This window comes from Vombatus ursinus, unplaced genomic scaffold (assembly GCF_900497805.2).
Source record: "Vombatus ursinus unplaced genomic scaffold, bare-nosed wombat genome assembly UNPS02014943.1, whole genome shotgun sequence".
NCBI lineage: Eukaryota > Metazoa > Chordata > Mammalia > Diprotodontia > Vombatidae > Vombatus > Vombatus ursinus.
This window is the reverse complement of record NW_020954721.1, coordinates 409,448-428,741: the sequence shown is the minus strand read 5'-3', so window position 1 is coordinate 428,741 and position 19,294 is coordinate 409,448. Positions and strand designations below refer to the sequence as shown.

Genomic DNA, 19,294 nt, shown 5'->3' with positions numbered 1-19,294 from the left:
AATGACTATAATAATCTATTATTTGATAAACCCCAAGACTCCAGCTTCTGGGATAAGAACCTACTCTTTGACAAAAACTGCTGGGAAAACTGAAAAACAATATGGCAGAAACTAGGCATAGATCAAAATACTACACCACATACCAAAATAAAGTCAAAATGGCTTCATGATTTAGATATAAAGGGTGATATTGTAAGCCAACTGGGAGAGCAAGGAATAGTTTACCTATCAGATTTGTGGAGAACAGAAGAATCCATGACGAAATAGGAGATAGAGAATATTACAGAAATCAAAATGGATAATGTTGATTACATGAAATTGAAAAATTTTTGCGCAAACAAAGCCAATGTAACCAAGATTAGAAGGAAAGTAGAAAATTGGGAAGGAATTTTTACAACCAGTCTCTCTGATAATGGCCTTATTTCTAAAGTATATAGAAAATTAAGTCAAATTTATAAGAATACAAATCATTTCCCAATTGATAAATGGTTAAAGGACATGAACAGGAAATTCTCAGATGAAGAAATTAAAGTGATCTATAGTCATATTAAAAAATGTTCTAAATCTCTATTGATTAGAGAAATGCAAATCAAAACAACTCAGAGCTACCACATTATACCTATCAGATTGGCCAACATGACAAAACAAGAAAATGATAAATGGTGGAGAAGATGTGGGAAAATTGGAACACCAATGCATTGTTGGTGGAGTTGTGAAATGATCCAACCATTTTGGAGAGCAATTTGGAACTATGCCCAAAGGGCTATAAAAATGTGCATACCCTTTGACCTTTGACCCAGCAATAACACTTCTAGGGCTATATCCCAGAGATCATATGAATGGGCAAAGGACTCACATGTATAAAAATATTCATAGCAGCTCTTTTTGTGTTGGCAAAGAATTAGAAATTGAGAGGATGTCCATTAATTGGGAAACGGCTGAGCAAGCTGTGGTATATGAATGTAATGGAATACTATTGTGCTATAAGAAATGATGAACAGGCTGACTTCGGAAAAACCTGGAATGACTTGTACGGTCTGATGTTGAGTGAAGTGAGCAGAACCACGAGAATGTCGTATACAACAACAGCCACGTTGTGTGATGACTAATATTGATAAACATAACCCTTCCCAGCAATACAAGGATTTAAGAAATCTCCCAAGGCCTCGTGATGGAAAATGCTATCCACATCCAAAGAAAGCACTATGGAAGTTGAATTGCTATTTATTTTCTCTTCTGCTGAGTTTTGTTTCCTCTTTCTGGTGGTTCCTCCTTTTTGTTCTAATTCTTATAACATCACTAATGTGAAGATGTTTAATAGGAAGGTATATGTATAGCCTATGTCAGATTGTGTGCGGTCTTGGGGAAGAAGGTGGGGAGGGAGTGGGAGAATAATTTAAAACTCTAAAGCTTATGGAAGTGCTTGTTGATAATTCAAATTAAATTAATAAAAAAAACAGTGTAGCAGTATAGCAGAGTAAAACAGACGTCAATTTAGCCTTATAACTTACTAATATTCTAATAATGCTGGTCAATATGGAAGGATTATTTTGTTGGAACTTATTTTATTGTTTGGTATTTTAAATATGTTCATTTTAAAAATAAAATATAAATGTAAAAGATGAGCAAAATGCATTAAGAAAAATAAAAGGATTTGTTCTGTGAAATTTGGATTAGGCAAAAAGGCTGCACTTAAGAACCTAGAAGGCCACATGGTGCCTTATGACTGAAAGTTCCCCACCCTTGTCCTGGTGCCTTCCCTCTTTTACTTATTGTCTGTTTATTTTGCATATAGTCTGTTTGTACTATTAATTTGCATTATATTGGTATGAGAAAAGTGATTATTTTTCTATTATATTAATAACCAATTATTAATTTGGGATCCAGGTTTTTCATTTTCTTTTATTTCCATATTCATGGCCCATCCCCTTTACTGATAGGTAAGATTGCCCCCAAACCTCTCCATGTAGAAGACCTCATTTCTCTTTAGAGTGTCAACAGCATATAATCTAGGTGAATTCCAGCCATAAAGCACTAGGCTTATGCCTTTGGAATTCCCCCATTGGAACGTAGGGCAACTCAGCTTATGAAGGAGAAAACTACCCTGTGTCGTCTGGGTAGAGATGGATTCCACTGTCCAGATTGCTGGAGGTGACTGAGTCTTATGATCAAACCACATTCTCAACAGGAAGGACTGAGGGCTTTTAGCCCACTTCCTCATTTGAAAAAATCTACCCTCTCATTAACTGATCAATCAAGTTGATCAGTCAAGGTCGATTTTCACCTTTCAGGAGTCTCCCTTTTACAAACGTTTTTGAGCATTCAGTGGTCTCCATGGTTTTGTCCTTGGTTACTGAGAAAGACAACTGACCACCAATTTATTGATTATTTGCTAGCTTTTTAATAAGTTGGTTATTAATTACTCAGAAACTCTATCTCTCTGACTTTTCATTCATTTCAGTTATGACACTTTCACATTCTCCAATTCTTCTCAATTGGCTGTGGGAGGTAATTGCCCTACTGAGCTCATGGTTTCCACTAGTGAGGTAACAGGCAGCCTTGTGAGGAATGTGATTTATCAGCCTAAAAACATTGTTGAGAATTCTAATTTTATTATGATTATTCATTCATTCAGCAGTCCTTTAGAGTGCGCTTCCAAAGCAGTGGGTTTAATGTTGTCAAGGCGCGACAAATGTAAAATTCATCTCATTCTGGGAAATTGTGGGTGTGGGCCTCATCACTATCATTCACAATCTCTGCCCTTGTCAGGTCACACTGTCCTCTGACTGATGCAACATCTGGTAATTTTAAGTCACTGAAGAGATTTGCATGGGGAGACTGGAAGCAGTATTCTGGAAGGCCCAAGAAACCTAGCTTGAGAGAGATCAGAGGGTCCCGTGGCATCTCAGAACCCATGGAAGCTGTGAAGGCGCCAGGGACTGAAGGCAGGGAAGGAGATTCACAAACATCTTTTTTATACTTAAGTTTTTTAAGCTTTCAAGATGAAGGAAGCAGGTGCAGAGTTTCTGGGCAGGTCAGTCCCAAGAGACCCTCACTCTCAGACTCTGCTCAACATATTGTTTAACTTGCGCTCGAGAGGCATGAAGATGGTCTTCTTTTCCTAATTCATCCATAGGGAACACAGAGAATAATATCCAGGAGGCAAAACTGCCCCATAAATATGCCCTACTCTTACTAGCTTTTGCCTTTGTCCTAAACAGAGGCCTGCTGTATGTCTCGCATCCTGCATTTCCAAGGGGGAAGGACTGTTCAAAGTTTGAGTATCCATTAGGAAAGAAAAATCTTTAGCAACCACAGAATGTGCCTGTAGTTGAATGAACAACAATCCCTAGTCATCTCCCAGTGCCCTGCTCCCTGGCTCTTTAGACATCTGGGATATTGGCCACGGGCATGGAGAAACTGGAACTTTTGTTCTCAAGGGTATTTGTGATCCTGCTTTTGCAATTTTCTCGTTTTGAGTACCACATGCAGAAGAGTCCTTGCCATATAGAAAGAGCTTACAGTCCCATATATAGAAAAGAAGGGGACTTAGTCATAGGGGGCTTCTTCTCCTTATAACTAAAGTTAGTGCAACTAAATGACAAGGTTTTCTTCCAAAGTCCTCCAACTTGGACTGCTCCATCTACACAGTAAGTGGTTATTTTTATTTTTCTGATTGATGAAATAGTCATCCATATTTCTGACTGAGTTGTTTGTTGATTTTTGGTTGTGTTTTCTTTACCCTCACAGCATTTTTAAAGCAAATACCTGGGTTTGACAATGTTTAGAAGCCTGGTGCTCAGGATGCTGATAAATTAAAGGTTTCATTAATGTTCACTGCAGCAAGCAGAGAAATAGGCGCTATCCATGCATACCCTGTACAACATTTTTTTTTGTTTTTTGTTTTTTTTTTGTTTTTTTAGGCAATTGGGGTTTAGTGACTTGCCCAGGGTCACACAGCTAGTAAATGTCAAGTGTTTGGTCTGAGGCCAGCTTTGAACTCAGGTCCTATTGACTTCAGGGCCCGTACTATATCCACTGCACCACCTAGCTGCCCCTCATGTACAGCATTTTAAACAGTCAGAAATTCATCTGACAAATGAAAAATCTCACCCACTATAAGGATGCGAGAGACACATCAAGGAGGAAATACACTCAAAGTTGGGGTTCAGGTGGCAAAATTCACTTTCCTAAGAATGGGCTGGTTCACAACTGGTTATTGGTGTCAAATACGGGAGTAAATATTCCTTATTGGACCCATATGGGAGGAGGAAGTGCTCAAGGTCACTTATGACTGTTAAGCTTGGGTGAGGTTTGGGTAGAGGGAGTTTCTGAATCTTTATGCCACAAACTGGGGAAGGATTTAGCATTAACTATCTTAGGCACCAGAAAAGACAATGAATTCAAAATACTCAAGTCAGTGCACAGTTTCATCCAATCCTAAACATCAAGCCTCATCTGCCAGATACAGTTACCAGAGAAAAGGCAAAATGCCTATCTTTGCTTATAAACTTTGATGGAATTTAGGACCACATGATCTGAGTGACTCCATATTGGAGCTCTACCAGTATGAGTATAAAACTAAAATATATCTAAAACATCAAATGATATAAAGTTTACAATGACCACAAGTGCCATAATGATCAGACAATCAACAAGTTTTTTTAACCACACTGAGTTTTTAATCCTTCTATGTCTACCTAATATAAACTATACGGCAATTTCTCTCAAATGTGCAAGCAGAACACCATGTACAGTCCATGAGCTAGGGAATTAGTGAATTAAAAATGACCCTGGCATCAAGAATTGCTTTATTTACTGTCATTGTAATGTTGCCTATATTTGAGATGATGATTTGTGCAAATAATTCCTCTTCTGAGTAATGAGGCTTCTCCTTTTGAAGGTTTAGAGTCTGGGATTCAATGCAATCCTTTCAATAGTCATTATTACTCCAAATCCTTTTACTTCACTTTCTTTCCTTTCCGTTCCTACTATTTCTTAAATTTGGTTTTGAAATTTTAGAGGGGTACATAGTGATTGGACTGGATTGGGAATGGTGCTTAGGAGAGAATTACAATGAGGTCAGTGATAATGGCAGTGGGCTCTCTTCTAGGATAGCTCCTAAATGAGGTGTGTGAAAGGCACAATATTTCTAGTTCCTTCTGTGTCTTATGTACCCATCAGGTGAAATTTTGCTAAGACCTGGGCTTTGGAAATCTCTGACAACTATTTCCTTTACTCTCATTTAATACTTCTCCATTTTGCATGGCAGGTTATTCTTCCCTCAAAGTTTTCCTTCTCAGTTCTTCCTCTAATTAAATACTGTAGGTTATTTCCTTCTTTTCTACCAGAATTTCTTCATTTTGTCTTTATTTTGATCACACATCTACTCTGTGAATGGAGAAGATAGTGCAACAATCACATGAGGAAAGTTTATCTATCTTAAAAATATTAACTGTTGGGATTTTTCTTTTTCAAAAGCCAAAAAAGTTTGTTACTAATCCATTTTCTATATATACTGGGAAAAACCCAAGTCGTTTCCAATGAAATGACTCAAGCACCACGGACTTGGTGAAGGACAAGAGAGGAGTTTATCAAATTTGCAGATGACACAGATCTGGGAAGGTTTGATATAATATGGCACAAGGAATTCAGGACATTACACAACCTTGGAACACTCAGGGATGGCTCTGAACCAAATAAGGAGAATCTTAATAATGGTAAATGCATTCCTCATTCTGCCTTCAAAATCAAAAACATAAGATTACCAGCACTGAGGTGTGGTTACTATCACAAAAACAGTTTGAGGATTGTGGTGAACTATTAAGTGATTTAAAGAGAAGAATTCTCTATTACAAAGATTTTGATTGTCTCTAAGAACAATACACTAGTCACACTACATTAGCTTTCTTATGCTACTTTCTGGGCACGACACTGTAGAAAATAATACAAAAAGTTTGAGAGGAAGTAGAAAAGGACAAGAAGTATGGCAAAAGGCCTTAAGTCAATGGCACCTGTAAATCATTTGGAATTAATCACAGTGGTTTAAAAAAGCCAAAGGGGAACATGATACCTGTTACAAAAATATTTTTTGGCTTAGTTCTCCAGGTCATAACTAAGAGAGATAGTTGGCCATGTTTAGGAGTGATGAAATGAAACACTTTCTAATGATTCAAGTTATGCAAATATGGCATGGGTTACCATTGGTTATTGTGGGATCCTCCTCAACGGGAATTTTAAATAAAGGGGCAGAAGACCCCTCATCATATATTTCATAGATATTAACCTTGGTGATGAATGGTTTGAGTCTTCACAGAGTTGCCAGAACAGCATTTGAAAACATTGGAGTGCGTGCCCATATAACTCCTCTGTTCTAGGCCCAAAGAATATCATTGGGTACTCAAAGTCTATAAGAGAGAATAAGAGCTCATCTACTAAATTACAATAGTCTTTCAGTCTCTGACCCAGGCCTCATCTCTTTTTGTAGACTTATTGCACAACACTCCCCCTTCAAGGAATCTACATTGAATCCCACCTGATTTACTTGCTGCAACTCATATATGAAACCATACGTCCTTTTATAAATATCTTTGCATAGGCAGTTACCCATGCTTGGAAGATGATTTCACATGGACTTGGAAATTCAAAATCCTTTACTGCTTTTAAAGTTGATCTTGAGTACTTCCTGCTACAAGAAGTTTACCCTGAATTTTCCAGTTAGTATAACCAAACCACAAAAAGTTCATTGCATTCATTTTTATGTACATATTGTGTATCTTTATTTTGTTTGAGTATGTGTATAGGTGGTTTCTCATCAATCAAACAAAAAGTAGACATACACAGAATTTTAAAACATTTTATTTTAATCTCTAGCACTTAGAACAGTGATGACCATAATGGGTGTTTTTATATACATATATATAGATATATATGTATGAATGTTTATATATGTGCATATACATATACACAGATTTATACATATATATGCACACATATATTTACACACACACACACACTTATACATACACACACATAAGAAATAATTGGATGATAAAACCATGAAGTTGGATCAAGAGTTGGTCTTTTCCACTGTGGAAATTCTATGATTAAGTGATTTCCCAAACAGTCCCAATAACTTCTATTTGTGCTTTGCCAAACCCTAATTCCCAATTACTCCCAGTATCTACTTCTTCAAATACTACTCAGGTGCTATTGAACAGACTTAAAAAAATCATAAAGCATTGTAGAATGGATCTACTACAAATTTACATTATGTCACCTCAATTAGGCTCTCACTAAGGCAAGGTAATCCAGGCACTGCTTCCCAAGTGACTACTTATTCTTCTTTCCACAGCAGCTTTCGAAATCTTTATTTGCATTTGCAAACTTCTAAAATCACCTGATTTTCCACATTCTCAACTGAGGACATTGCCTTGAAATATACTGAGAAAACAGAAGCTATTAGTTGGATTTGTTCCTTCCCTTTTTCCTATATTCAATGTAGTATTCACATAAATGCTCATTCTCCATTTAATCTAGTTTCTGATGAAAATACATATCCAATCATTTCTCTATTCATAATGCCTGCCAAACTACAATATTTTACCTTGCTCCCTCTTTTTCCCCTCAATCAATGACTTCCTGACAAGAATTGGTCATCTCTTCTATGGAGCATAAACAGCTCTTCTCCTATATATCTCTTCTGGCATTTGCTAGTCTCCCCAATGATGTAAAGGGGATGTTTGGGGCAGCTAGGTGGCTCAGTGGATAGAGCACCAGCCCTGAAGTCAGGAGGACCTGAGTTCAAATCTGGCCTCAGACCAAACACTTGACACTTACTAGCTGTGTGACCCTGGGCAAGTCACTTAACCCCAATTGCCTAAAACAAAAACAAAAAAAGCAAAAGGATTTTCATAAAATAAAACACTTGGCATGACACTTCCCTATTTGCTGCATTTGAATCATATTCTGGTACGTCTCTGGTGAAAGGTAAACTTCATAAGCATTTAACATCTTCATTCCTTGGGCCCCTATATTTATTATCCTTCACCATCTTTTGTGACCTTTTTATTTTTTAATTTTATCAATCACCTTTATTGATAAAATTATACAATACACATTTCAAGCTTCTCGATTACAAAAATAATGCATATGTGATGAAAACTTATTACACAAAATGACACTCTGTAAAACCCTAAAATTAAATCTCAAAAAACACAATATATCTATGATGGTCAAGAGGAGATAAATTAAATCACAACTTTATTTATAAAAATACCCATCAAGCATTTTTTAATAATAGCTGCCTCAAGATTGCCACATACTAAATCTTAACAGTGCTGTTTGTTTTATTTTTTTTAAGTTGAATGGGATAAAATCAAAATTATTTGGAGAAATCTGCCACCAAGCCAATTACTGCTTCTTATCAAAGTAAGGTAGAAGACAATTACCAATTTCAGGAAAAAAAAATATCTTTTTTTTTTATTGCAAATCTTCACTAAGATCTCTGGAATAATGTTTTATTTTAAATAAAAAAACACCCAATGTTCGGGAAGGTAAGTTTGAGGAAACAGTTGTTGCTTTTATTCTTAACAATATGTGAGTCTTCGCACACTAACAGATTCTGGTATACGAGTATTATTTTAACAGAGGATCTAAAAGGAATTTGCAATCTGTGCTCATTTGAGAAAGCTTAGTTTCTACTACATCTTTTATTTAAATAATGGTCCAAACTTCAATTACTTTTTCACTTGGTCGTCTGTTTTGAAAATTCACATGGTGGTAATGTGTGGGATGTGAAGACCCTTACAAATAAATTCTGGAGACTCAGATGCAGCAAAGAGAAAGGTTTCTTTATTAGCTTTCTAGAGAAAGGGCACCCTCTGTCCACCAAAAATGGCTCTGGTGGAAGAGTGCAAGGGTGTGCTCAGCAAAGAAAGATTAAATAGCCCCTAACCTCAACTCTGCCTCCTTAACCCCCTTCCTCTCAGCTCACTGGTGCAAGCCTTGAGGGCACAGTCCATTAGCAGAAAGCCTACCCCAGCAACAGAGAACAAAGACAGTTACACAAGGAGACAAAGAAAGGTGGGAAGTTTTTGCAAGAGTAAACAGTTTTAGAAGGGGGGAGGGGTGTGTTATTCCTTCCCCTGCCAAAAAACAAGTTTGGGAAGGGGGGGGTGGTCTGGTAAAGTACTGGATGTGTTGAAAAGCATGTTTCCTTATGAGGTCAACCGGCTGCTAATGTTTCCACGGAATAAGAAACGATTAACTCTTTGAGGAGGCTTCACTCCTGAGAAATCCTCAGAGATCATCTCTCACAGTAGTAAATAACTGGCAGTTTTTATAAAATCCAAGAAAATGAACTATTCCCAAATACCTGTTTCATTGTGATGGCCATAAAAAATCTGAAAGTTATTGGGAACAGATGAGCTAAAGGGCAGATTCAGAGAGACTTTCTTTGCTCCCGTTGGCATCTAATAAGAAAAACAAGCTTTTATAGGGAATGAAGGTTTCTTTTTATAAACTAGGTAAAAGTTGATGTTTACTATTAACAAGGCTAAAATAAATACATTGTTTTTTTTTTTTTGTTGTTGTTGTTTATTCGTTTTTGCCCACTTCAAATCTCTCTATTCCTGGCTAGCTATATCAGGCCTTCCAACTGAGACAGGTGGGTAATGGACAGATTAATATTCCTAAAATCAACCAGAAAACAAATCTGACCAAATTAATATTTATTCAGGAATCCAAACCTAACCTTTCCCCCTCTAAAGTAGTAGTTCAACCTACTGAATAATCTTGTCTTCTATATGGTTTTCTTTCTCAGAAAGTAGTATAGCTTTGTGTTGCATTACTGAAAAGATAGTTTCTACATTTCTTCACCTTCAGTAAGTTATGGACAGTTATTCCCCAAAATGTCATGATCAACTCTGGTATGCTGCTGGCCAAAACAAAAGCACCTCTTAGGATCTAGCCTTGAAGATCAAACAATTTATGGCCTATGCCACAAAACCAAAATGTTGTCAATCTTTTAAACGTTTTTGGATAAGCTTGACATCTTTGAAAGGCATTTCTTAAGAAATGTAAAGGTAGGCCCAGTACATGTAAAATATATTACCGTTTGCTAGCCTTCATATCAAATTTAGGAATGGACACACTTCCTTTTCTATAAGTCCAAGCTAAGAAAATGTGGATTTTTTAAAAAAAATGGTACAATTGCATAAATTCTATGTAGAGCTTTATGTGTACTTAATATTTGGATAAAAAAAAGTTAAGAAAAATAACATGGTGGCAGGGGCCTAGTACGATCAGTAGTTTCTATATATCAGAACTTTAATTTATCTAATAACAATAGCTTAAAGTTTCCACTTTTTCATTAAAAACTTTAATAGGAATAACAAAGTCAATGATGACTCAATATTGATCTTCTGCTGCTATCTTTTTAAAATGTCATTTGCCGGTGTACGACACATAATATAAAAAGAATGAAATGAAGGGCTGATTTAAGATTGTAATTTTTCTGGTGCTCAATTCATTAACCTTTTTTAAGTAAACCCTGGTTCCTTATTAGGAGCCGTGCGATAGAAGCTCATGATTTTCCAGGTTCTTTAGCTCTTCCTCAGGCTCAAATCTCTGCTGGTTACCAATGCTGACAAAGATGTACTCTCTGATGCATCGTCTTTCTTGAGGCTCAGGAATAATTCTCCAGTTATTTGAAGGATTTCTCTCAAGCCTTTGTTTTCTTGTTCAATTTGAAATATTCATTCCTGCTCCTTGCAACCCTGCTGCTCATCAATTTCAATAGCTTTTCTCATTACTGCTGCCATTGCGGTAATCTGGTCCACAGGTCTTGTAATTCCTTGGAATGTTGCTCCATTCCAAGGAGCAACATTCCTCCATTCCAGTTTAATATCTGGTTCATCCTTTTTGCCGGCCATAAGGAACCTAAACATCTGCTCTCCTTATTTGCTCATTATGGGTTCTAAAGTTGACTGGTGTTCTTCAAGAGATGTGCCTAATTCTTTATTTTCTTGCTGCAATTCTCTGATTTGTCTGTTTCCTTGCTGAATTCCCATAACTAAAGTAGATCCTGGTGGGCGTCTTGCAACCTCATTAAGTTCTTGAATTTCTTCTAGATACTGTTTCATTACTTCTATTCCCTTGTTGAGAGCTGTAGTTTGTTTAATCAGAGATTTGGCTGCATTGTCGTGCTCAAGCAATCCTTCAAGGAGTGCTTTAGCATCTGCAAGAACTTTTTCAAAGGTGCAGCTCATTTTCTCATCTCCCTCTCAAGTCCCTCATTCCATAGATGTGGAGACTGATACTCATGGTGGTGAAATATTTTGCCCAGTACCACACTGTTAATAAATGTTAGGGGCAAGATTTAACACGGGAGTTCCTGACTCCATGTCCAACAATCCATCCACTATTACACTTTGTTCTTTCTGCACATATAGAGTTTGCCTGGTTCTTTACATTTTTTTCTCTCATTTTAGGGTATTTCTCAAACATTACCAACATTTTCTTGTTCTCCAATTTGCCGTGGATGAGATCAACAAGAATCCCCATTTGCTGCCGAACATAACGTTGGGTTATCATTTGCTCAATAACTTCCATCATGACAGACTAGCAGTGGAGAGCTCCTTGATATGGCTGTCAGGGAGGGGTCCAGCCATCCCAAACTACAGTTGTGACAGGCAACCCAATTCAGTGGCTGTCATTGGAGGGATGTCATCCACACTGTCCATGTCCATGGCCACCATTCTCAAACTTTACAAAGTTCCACAGGTAAGGGAACCCAATACTGTCATTAATTTTCATCCAATATATTCTTTGTATTAAAAAAAGCAAATCTGTTATAGTCTGTTCTCATGCAGCATCAGTGAGTCAATAAACAGTTATCAAGAAGGTCTAGGCACTATTCTGACAACAGGAGATACAAAAAGGGGGCGGGGGGACGGTCTGTTCAATTAGAAAATTCACTCTGTCCTCTAGATGAGCTCGTGCTATAATGGGTCAACCTTGTTGGTTTTGAGCCAAGTAAAAATCTGCCCAACTAAGGATCACTACTAGTTCATCTTTTATATTGGAATAGAACTCTGAAGAGTTTAGATGGAAGAAAGATTTCTCATTTCTTCGCCTCAGAAAATTTCCAGGGAAAGGGATCTATTCCTTTTCAATTACAAATTGATTTGTGTGTTTTCCCTTCCTTTAGCACTCTAGGCAAACAAGCACCATGCAAATCTCTGTTTAGAGTGATCTTCCAATTTGGGCTGAGAATTGGCTTCCTTCCTGAATCAGGGCCTAATTTGACAAATATATGATGTATTACTTCAAATCAGAAACACTTTATATATTGAATTTAAGTTATTTCTAAGAAATAATTTTTTATCAAGTGAATATAAATAGCATTTGTTACTGTTTTGGCCAGAAACTCTGAGAGACTTCCCTTCCCAGATCTATTTTTTTTACTAGGTAAAGAGGCCATTTTCTGCCTCATTTCTTACTTAGAATTAATCTAAATGGATACTTCCTCATCAAACTGAGACCTTTTAAAGACCTTAGCTTAAAAAAAAGGTCAATGTCCCCCATTTCATCCAGGGCCATCTCTAGTGGTCTTGATCTATATCTCTCCATTGGAGATGACTCTGGAAAAGAAAATGAGGCTGGTAACTACACAGTCTTCCCTCACTTTAATCCAATTCACTTGCATGTCATGGCAACATCTCCCTGATGTCATGGTCCTCCTCAATAAGGAAGGACAAACAACAATAGCTCAGTGGTACACACTAGGCATACAGATATATTTACTACAAGTGCAGTGCTTGACCTCAATAGGCTTATGTCCTATTATGTGGGGATAACACATCAAAGAAGGCTTCAAGGTGGGGATTTGGCATAAAATGTAAGTACTTGTGTGGGGAATGGTGGAGAAGAATTCTGGAAAGTTAGATTGTAAGAGGTTCTGGGAGGAACTGACCAATTAATCAGTGGAAGTGGTGACAGAGCAAAACTGACCTTCCAGGATGAGAAGGCTCTTTAGTTATAGTGGGAAGTCCCTTGTTTAGGCCCACAGGGTATCACGTCGGCAGGTTAAAGAGGATAGATAGTATAAGTTCATTAGTGTGCTTCCTGACATGACAGGAATGGCTGAGAGGGAACTATTGAGTCCTGGTATGAAACACTTCCTAGGAAGTTCTGAATCAGCAAGGCCTAAATTTCTTCCGAAGTTTCATAGTTTCAAATGTTGGCAGGCAGAGGAAGTCTCCTCATGCTTGATGGACCTAGTCTTATTGGCCATTCCCCTTCACCCTCCATTAAACTCAGACATGTGACAAACTCACTTCTTGGAACTCAGGCATGCAATGAAATCAGTTCTTGAAATTGTTGTGTTCTCAAATGAGAACCAAGAAGCATGTCTTGAACTTAGTTCTCAATCCCTCACATACCTAAACATACTGTGCGTCTTTCTTCTGATTTTTTCCCTTTCTTTAGCATTTGTCAATACGTATCTAGACATAATATAGAATAATTTTTTTAACTCTTAAGTATTGAAAGGTTGAATGTTTCGTTCCCCTTATCACCTTGAGTTTGTAGCAGAGAGAATAGTAATAGCCAAGCCAAGTCATGGACCTAATCCAACTGAGATACCCACTTCAAAGAGTTAGCTGATCTAAGTAAAGGAATTGTCAGTCCAAAAGTGTTTCATATACAAAAATATTCTTTTTCGTCATCTCTTTAGATGATTTTTCTAACCCTAAAGTTGCCTTTTTACCCTGAAATTTCCCACAACCCTTAGAGTTCTCTTGGCCATTTGAGAGTTCCTGACAGACCCTCCCTTTGAGAAAGGTCTCCAGGTCTTCTGAATCTCTGGGTTTCCACATTATGCCCAGCACCCAAAAGGACCTTCTCCCTTCTCCTCTCCTCATTTTTCTGTTCTTTGTATGGGGTTGTCTTCCCCCATTATATGATAAGCTACTTAAAGGCATTGATTCTATTTTTCTGTTTCTCATACTTATGTCCCAAGCTCTTGGCACATTATTACCACGCACAAAATAAACACTTGAACAAATGTCTCTTGCATTTTTAACAAGTGTGCAGACTAAAATCTGGTTGTTTGAACCAGAAATTGTAGTTCTTCATGCGGGTCCTCTTTCTTATGCTCTCATACGAGATGGTCTAGTGCTTCACTAGAATATGTTCCAGTTCCTTTATGTAATGTGGTGTTGTGAGGACAGGGCTGTTCATACACTCTCTGCCTTCTAACAGTTCGGCACTTGGAACTCTGGAAACAGACAGGGTGATTTATTCATTCTTCTAAAGGAAGGACTGAGGAGACAGAAGTGATTCTGCAAACAGAAGGTGTGGCATGGAGTCACTCCCTGTCTCATCTGGGCTGGCTCTTTGCAGGAGTTGGTGTTTTTTGATCCATGGGTAAATGTTCTCTTTATTTGTAGCAAGCAACTTTCTGCTTCTCTGTATTCTCTAAAATCTTGAATCTTTTTTTTTTCATAGTGGAAACTGGTAGTCTCCCGTGTTCCTCACTTTAACTCCTATCCTCCAGCTTTCATTTGTAGCCAGAACATCATTATCAGCGTCACTGAGGTTTTCATTGTGTCAATCATCTCGATTTGGAAAAAAAAAATATTTTTGAAGAATCGGTGTCACATTTTATTGTAGGACTCATTCTGGGTTCCAAATAACTATGCCTGTCCCCACCTCTTGCACTTACCATAGTCTTTTCCCCTAATGCCATAACAGCCTTTTTTCCCTTCCTTATCTCTCAACCATCATAGTCTTTACTCAGTGTTGGCTGTCCCTTGGAACTCATGTTCCAAAGTATGTAGCTGATGCTATCTTTGTTGATGGAACTGTACCTCAGAGAAAAGGACTTCTGTTGCCGTAAACTCAAAGCCACATCCTTGGCTCTCGCTGCAGCAGCACAATCCTCCCCCATAATTATGCTCTTTATCAAACTCTCCCATTTCCAACTCTAATGGACTTTGTTATTTGGTGTCCTGGTTCTAGTATGTCTTCTCTAATGAGTCTATCTTCTTCTATAGCAACTCTCTTGCCAAGAAATTACAGGATTTACCATCTTGCTAATCCATAGTCATGTTCCTGGTAAAAGTGTATCTCCTACTTTTCTCTGTCTTCCATTTCCTTTCTTCTTATACATGAAACTTCTCACTCTGCTTTTCTGTGTCACAAAGTAGTTTTCCTTTTCCTTTTCACATCCTTCCTGGTTTAGGTATCAGTACAATGTTTATCCAATAAATGGAATTTAATAGTGTCCCTTTTTTGCCTATTTTTTCAAATAATTTTTTTTAAGTATTGGGAAATAATTGTCCTTCAAATAGTAGAATTAACTTATGAATCAATTATTCCCTGGAAATTTTTTCTTAGAGAGTTCATTAATGATATATTCAATATATATAATATATGTATATATGTACATTTATGAAGACATAGTTATTTAAATATTGTATTTCCTCCTTTTAATTGGAAAATTTTATATTTTTGTAAATATTTATCCATGTCAGCTAGCTTGTCAGATTTTTTGGCATATATTTTGGGCACATTTGCTTCTAATAATTGGCTTAATTTTCACTTACTTGGTGTTGATTTCACTCTCTTCATTTTTGATGCAAGTAATTTGGTTTTCTTTTTTTAAAAATCAAATTAACCAATTACTCATCTATTTTATTGTTTTTTTTTACATAAACTGTTTTCCTTTTTATTTATTAGTGTAATGCTATTCTTACTTTCAATTTTGTTATTCTCCCTTTGTTTTTCAGGATGTCCAATTTGGTGTTTAATTGACCGTTTTCAATTTGTTGTTTTTTTTCGGTTTTCTTTTTAGTTTCATGCCCAGTTCATTGATCTGCTCTTTCTATATCATATTGATGAAATTATTTAGAGAAAAAAATTTTCCTCTAAATACTGGTTTTGTGCCATCCCATGACTTTTGATTTATTTTATCATAATTATCATTCTTTTTAATCAAATTATTGATTTTATTTGTTCTTTAACCCATTCGTTCAGTATTAGATAATTTAGTTTCCAATTATTTTTTAATCTATCTTTATATGGCTCTTTATTGAATGTATTTTTATCACATTATGATCTGAAAAGTATGCATTTGTTATTTCTACTTTTCTGCTTTTGATTGTGAGTTTTTTATGTTCTAATATATGGTCAGTTTTTGTATAGGTGGCACTGAGAAAAGTATGTATTTTTTCTCTATTGACACTTAGTTTCCCTAGACATCCATCATGTTCATTGTCTTATTAATTCTTAGTCAAGCAGGGTTGATTTCCAACTGGTAAGAAAGCCAAATCTTTCAAGAATGTACAAGAATTGAGGGGATTCCATGAATTTTCTTTGATTTGCAAGAGAAAGCCAAGTGACCATCATTGTATTAATTATCTTCTAGACATAATTACTAAAATTGATTATTAATGAGCCAGAAATTATGTCTCTTGGACTCTTCCTATATTACAACTCCATACTCCTTGACCTGGTAGCTGTGGAATTTTGCTATAATATTTCTGGGGGTTTTCACTTTGGGATCTCTTTTAGGAAGTTATTGCTGGATTCTTTGAATTTCTATTTTATCCTCTGTTTCTAGGATTCCGGGTAGTTTTCTTGGATAATTTCTTGAAATATTATGTCTAAGCTCTCTTTTGTTCATGACTTTCAGGTAGTCCAGTAATTCTTAAATTATCACTCCTGGATCTATTTTATGGGTCAATTATTTTTAAATTGAGATATTTTTCATTTTCTTCTATTTTCATACATTTTTGAACTTCTTTTATTGTTCCTTGATGTCTCATGAAGTCATTAGCTTTTGCTTGCCTTGATCTAATTATTAATTAATTATTTTCTTCAGCGAGCTTTTATACCTCCTTTTCCATTCCAGTTCTCATTTTTAAAGGAGTTGTTTTCTTTGTTGAATTTTCTAAGTTATTTTTCATTTTTTGTGCTTTTTTGACCAACTATTTCCTCTTTGTTCATGAATCTCTTGCCTCAATCTTGTTTCTTTTTTCTGAATTTTTTTTGTCTCTCTTATTTGATCTTTAAAATACTTTTTTGAGTTCTTCAAGGAATTCTTTTTTGGGCCTGAAACCAAGTCATATTTTTCTTTGAAGCTTCAAATCTAGCTGTTTTAATATTATTTGTGCTTGTGTTTCAATCTTCTCTGTCACCATAGCAACTATCTATAGTCAGCTTCTCTCTTTTATTTTTTGGTTATGGTTTTATATTAATTTTTCAGCCTACCTTTTTTTTTTACCTTTACGTTAAAGTTGGACACTGTTTTTGGGGTGGAGGGTCACTGTCCCAAGCTATTCATGCTAGGGCTGTAAGGGATTTGGGCCTTGCTGCTATCTTCCTGGCGTGCTAATTGCTACTGGCATGCCTGTAAGCCACCTAGGCTTGTGTATAAGTTGCCTTTACCCTCATGACATAGATGTTTCTTGCTGACTTTCTAAGTTGTCTTTGGCTGGAAAATTATTTGACCGTATCCCATTGTTGGTTGTGCCACCCATGAATTCATTTTGAGGCATTATTCCAGAGTTGCTTTTAGGAGAATTTGGGAGACATTAGTTGTTGCCATACTCTGTCACCTTAGCTCTATTCTGCAGTATTAACACAAAACAAAACAAAACAAAACAAAACAAAAAAAAACCTAAAGTATCAATCGTGACCAGAATTTATTTCTCATCTTCAATTTAAACTAATTTTGTCTCTAATTTTACTGTCATTTATTTGTGTTATTATTTGATTTCAAAGAAATATTAAGCCCAATTACGGTTGACTTTGAGGAGAATACCAGACACAACATTGCATACCATGTAAGAATACTTACATGAGGTTAGGGAAACCTTGTCAGTTTGAAATACATTTATACAGCATAATTTGGAGAAGGGAACAAAGGTAGATTTAACTTCTATTGAAACACTTGAAAGAAAAATGACACAAAACTGCCAAATGCACTCTAGAAGTGAAAGGGACCTTAGTATTCCCTAGGCTGAGGACTACAAGAGCAGTTTTAGGGAAAAAAGTGGGGCAAGAAAGGAGGTCAGTAGAATCTCAAGAAACATTGACAATTACCTCATCAGTGATTCATAGCAGCAGTGGACAATGTGGATTTGAAGTGACTCAAAGTGAACTCAAAAGTGAGAATGTGAATTTCATTGCTGTCCTGAACTGTGTTCTTTTATCCAAGTGACCATGATGATCCACTCATTGTACTGGAGATATTTGAAGCAAATACTCATAAAAAATCAGGTAGGTTTTTGGCCTTAAAGTACCTTTGAGTGACAAACAATATTTATACATATAGGATATATTGGGGGGAGCTTGCAACTGCAAGGCCAATTTGCTGCTGCAAATTAAGTAAGGGGTATTTAGATCTCGTTTTATTGAAAGCCTTTATGTATCAGTGGAATGTCAGCTCTAATTGGAGTCAATATTAGTCTGGTAGAATACTCCTTTCAACAACATGGATCAATATCTGCATGTCTGATCCCTACTGAAACTTGGGAGGAGAATTAGAACAGGATAGATTTAAATAGTGAGTGTCATTCTTTGAAGAACATGCTTCCCTTCAATCACTGGAGGAATCCCTAGAGATATTTTGCTTTGGAATTTCTCCCAGGCTAGGTGATGAGAAAGACAAGTTGGGGCAGAATCTCAATAAGAAGACAGATAAGTTCTTACAGCATGATGGTGATATGGGATGTGTTCAAGGAGCAGCCCACAAAATACAACTTTCTAAATTATGGCTAATATGTTGCCCAGTTGAGGGAGAAATTGAAAAAAAAACAAAACATAGCACCTATCTTTGTCATCAGAGAAGAAAAATATCAAAATAAATTAATGTTATTTTGGTTATATTTCCTGTCAATATGTTTCACAAGGTGACAGAATCATAAAAAGAAATCTTGGTGGCTATGGAACAGGGAAGTTTGCAGACCAAGGTGAAAATACTCAGCACATAGAAGTAAAGACACATGGCAACTTGCCTGTTTGCATCGTAGATATTGAGACTGACAAAAGTCTAGTATATACAATTTGTCACAACTTATCACGTATTTGTGATTTAGTCTGTCTCCTGGATGTGCAGATTGACTAACTTCAGTGTGCTCTAAGGAAGAAAAGATTTCATGATCCAGGAAGGCAAAGACTGTATCATTGAGACAAAGGTTCATAAACATATGTATGATGTGAAAAAGATCCTAGTTATTATGTCTAAATAACCAATTAACACAAAGGGAGCTGGTGTCAAGAAGGT

The 19,294-nt window shown here is 36.5% G+C and overlaps 1 protein-coding gene and 1 pseudogene across 1 annotated transcript in view; one reads left to right on the top strand and one right to left on the bottom strand.

The window, feature by feature from the left end:
• Positions 1 to 3,411: 3,411 nt before the first annotated feature.
• Positions 3,412 to 19,294, top strand: part of LOC114029962 (vomeronasal type-2 receptor 26-like) — a 41,712-nt gene continuing 25,829 nt past the window's right edge. The window contains 2 exon segments of the mRNA XM_027844607.1: positions 3,412 to 3,650; positions 11,493 to 11,784. Coding sequence (XP_027700408.1) covers positions 3,412 to 3,650; positions 11,493 to 11,784 — 531 coding nt within the window.
• On the bottom strand, positions 10,605 to 11,270 carry LOC114029966 (annotated as a pseudogene).